Source organism: Cystoisospora suis (genome assembly GCF_002600585.1).
Source record: "Cystoisospora suis strain Wien I chromosome Unknown contig_8161, whole genome shotgun sequence".
Lineage (NCBI taxonomy): Eukaryota > Apicomplexa > Conoidasida > Eucoccidiorida > Sarcocystidae > Cystoisospora > Cystoisospora suis.
In genome coordinates, this window is record NW_027160944.1 from 1 (window position 1) to 3237 (window position 3237).

Here is a 3237-nt window from a genome sequence, read left to right on the forward strand (position 1 = left end):
GAATACAGTGAGCGGCAGGCAGGTGATGTGATACATAAAGACAGGTAGTCGCGTAAGCGGGAATTGAGTAGCAGATTGCCAGTAATATACAAATGTGTAGGTAGAGATTTGACAAGTGGTAAGTAGATAGCGTAAGGCAGCCTGATGCAGAGCCAAAGCTGTAATGCTCGCTTTGCGGGTCTGCTCGACTGCTTTTTTGTGTCGAGCCGTGACATGTGTATGCCGCACGACCGGCTACGTGTGTAGTCAAACGAAGTGTGCTTGAGTGGCGTCTGAGCGCTGCCCGAGCGGGAAGCGCCTCACTGAACCCGTGCGTTGTCCAGGGCCCCCCGCAGGGACGCTTTCAGTCGGTTTTTACTGGCTTCGCGCGTCGCCCGTTGCAGATGTCATGTCGATACACTGCAAAGACAAATTCAGTTCTCGTGATCAAGCTGCTACTATCTCCGTACTGAACGACACCGAACGCTGTATCATAGTAGGCGAAGTCACTGTTGCACTACACCTCCTTTAGGGAAAAGCCCGGGGGGCTGTCCTTTCACTTACTGTATCGGTCGCAGGCGGGACAAAGAAGTCTACTCTTCAAGATCGTCTCTCAGTTACAAGAAAGCACCTCCTCACTGGCTGAGCAGTAACACCCGTACAGTCAAGTGTCACAGTTCTGTTTAAGGAGAGGGCAAGAAGGCGGACGAGCCGTAGTGGCACTATGCCGACACAGCGATGATACATGACTCATGCGGCCACCGGAAAATCAACGCCAAAGAATGTCGGGTTCAGATACTTCGAAGACAAATGCATGCGTGATGCATGTGCGTAATGTCATACTCATATGGCAACACGTTCGACAGCGTTCTCATAAAAACTTGTACCTTTTCACGACGTTTTCTCGAACTTTTGATTCATCACAGCACCTCCCCCTTCACCCAAGGACGCCGCTGAAGATGTACCGTTACTGACACTTTGGCGACCCGGACGACGAGGGGAAAAACAATGGAGAGCAGACCACTTCTCTGCTTGCAAGCCCAGAACTTGCCGCGCACCTGACCTTGACATATTTCCGGCTGACTGCCGATGCCGACAAGGACACGACCAAAGCGCGCACTGCCCTGGAAGCTGGCGAGGGAGCGAAGAAGAGATCAGGTTGTTTCTTCTTTTCTTGCCTACAAGGAATCTCATGACTCCTTTCTTCTATATACCCAGGGGGCAGCATAGATATCAGGGAAATCCGGCTTCACCAAATTCTTCATCTTCCGTGCTGCTGCGGCGACATGACGGTCAAAGAGTGCAGCCTGACGTTTGAGCCCTTCTCCGTACCCTGTGAGGATTGTCCCGCTCTGGTCGGTGAAGCTCAGTAACAGGGCTACTCGGCTCTCTAGACGTTCTACGTAAGTTTGGAGAACCTCCGCCTCCTCTCTCACGAATCTGACTAAAGGATCCGCTTTGCTTTTGTCATACTTGTGTTTGAAAATGGCAACAGTCGACCTGAAGTTTCTGTCGACGTTGGGATGTAGGCGCTGGAGGAAGGAATGGTAAGACACAAGCTGCCGGCGAAGAAATTCTGCATGTCCCAGGAGTTTCCCCTCATGTAAAAACATCTCCATCTGCGACAAATTGTACCAGACAACCGAGCTTTGAACTGCATGCGACACTGTGATCACACGACGGATATGCTCTTCGAAGTCCAGTCGATCCAGTTTTGCCTCCTCAAGAGCCTCCAGTTGTTGTTTCAGCATGCCGTGTGACGTCGGTAAGACCGCCGCAGTATCCTTAATAAGTCGGCGGACGTTGTTCTTCACCTCTTGCACTGCCGGGCCGCCTTCTTTGTACACAGGCTCCAACGGTGAGTCTGTCTCTGGTTCTCTTGGGTCATTCTCCACTTCAGCAGCTTGTAAAACTTCAACAGGTGTAGGTACGGGTACGTCTATGAGAACAAGGCCCTCGGGTGGCAATTCTAAAGTCTCTGCCACCGCTGCCGTCCTCCTGCGCTCTACGACAGCACCGGGTTTTACCCGGCGAACGGCAACTACAACCATGCCCGAAAGTATGAATACCAACGCAGCGAGCTGCATGCCATCCGCTGCTGTCACCAAGCGCCTATCTGAATCTTGGGCGTCACCTACTGGACCCCATGCCAAATCCACTAGTTTTTCAGCTCCCTGTACTGCTGGTCGCGTGAAAATCTCAGTAACTAGCAGCGCTGAGAGAACCAGCGCGATACTGGCAATTAGAGTTTTTGTCCGTGAGATACCCGAAGAAACCTGCCCGTCACCACTGGGTTTTTCGGGAAGAAGAACCACCAAAGCTCGCACCAGCCCCACAAATGGATTGAGGACGCCTGATTTGTATTTCACGTGTGCTACCACCATGCTCAACACAACTGTGACGGCGACCATTAGCATCAGGGTCTTCGGATTGGTTGTCGAGCCTCTTATAACACCACTGGACCGCTGTGATCTACGACTGACCACCCTCGACTGAACCGACGCCGAAGATTCTTCAGCTCCTGTACTGCCTTCGTCTCTGTAGTAGCTTTCCCTGTCTCCTGCAAGAATCGAGGGTCCGTTGACACCTGCCGGGTCCCGGACCCCGCCACCTGGGAGAGCGTACACTCCAAAAAGCGGAGAAAACTCGACAGCAGGGAACTTCGTTCCCACGAGCATTGTCGGAGCCGTAGAGTTCGCCGACGGTAGTCTCGAGAAAAAGGAATCATCAATCGAGGAATTTTCGCTTCTAGCCGCTCCATATCCGTCTCTGCCCGGCCTCACTAGTCCGTGGGCAGGCTCGTTAAACAATCCCAAGTTTCGCTTTACCTTACTGCTAGTCGCGATCTTTCTTCCGTGTCCATTTCTGTTCAGGCTTTAGGAACAGTGGTTCAATATCTCCCCCAGGCCGAAAATGCTGGCCTACTGACAGCTTTTCCAATAATGCGGCCTGGCAAGCCGATCACTCGGTCTCAGAAAGTTCGATCAGACGACAAAACAAGTAACCCTCAACCGTTCGGTCTGTCTGCGTGTCCGCGCAGTGTGAGTGATAGTCGTGAGAGTGATTTTCTCCTCAGAGTTCCTGCTCCACTACCCTACAACGGCCCTAGTCCATCCATTTCAGAGGCCGTGTATTTAAGTCTCTTTCCGTCTTCTACATGCGACGTTATCAAAAAACGGGGCAATCCTTTGTGACTACTTTCAGGATATCTCTAGTACGTACTCCCAGCGAAACTGAATACAGTGAGCGGCAGGCAGG

The 3237-nt window shown here is 52.1% G+C and overlaps 1 protein-coding gene across 1 annotated transcript; it reads right to left on the reverse strand.

Annotated features, from left to right (window-relative positions):
- Nucleotides 1–648: 648 nt before the first annotated feature.
- Nucleotides 649–2804, reverse strand: CSUI_010738 (uncharacterized protein). The gene has a single exon (XM_068070840.1). It carries the CDS (start codon nucleotides 2655–2657, stop codon nucleotides 1170–1172), a length of 1488 nt encoding a protein of 495 aa, XP_067917184.1. The 5' UTR covers nucleotides 2658–2804; the 3' UTR covers nucleotides 649–1169.
- Nucleotides 2805–3237: the final 433 nt, after the last annotated feature.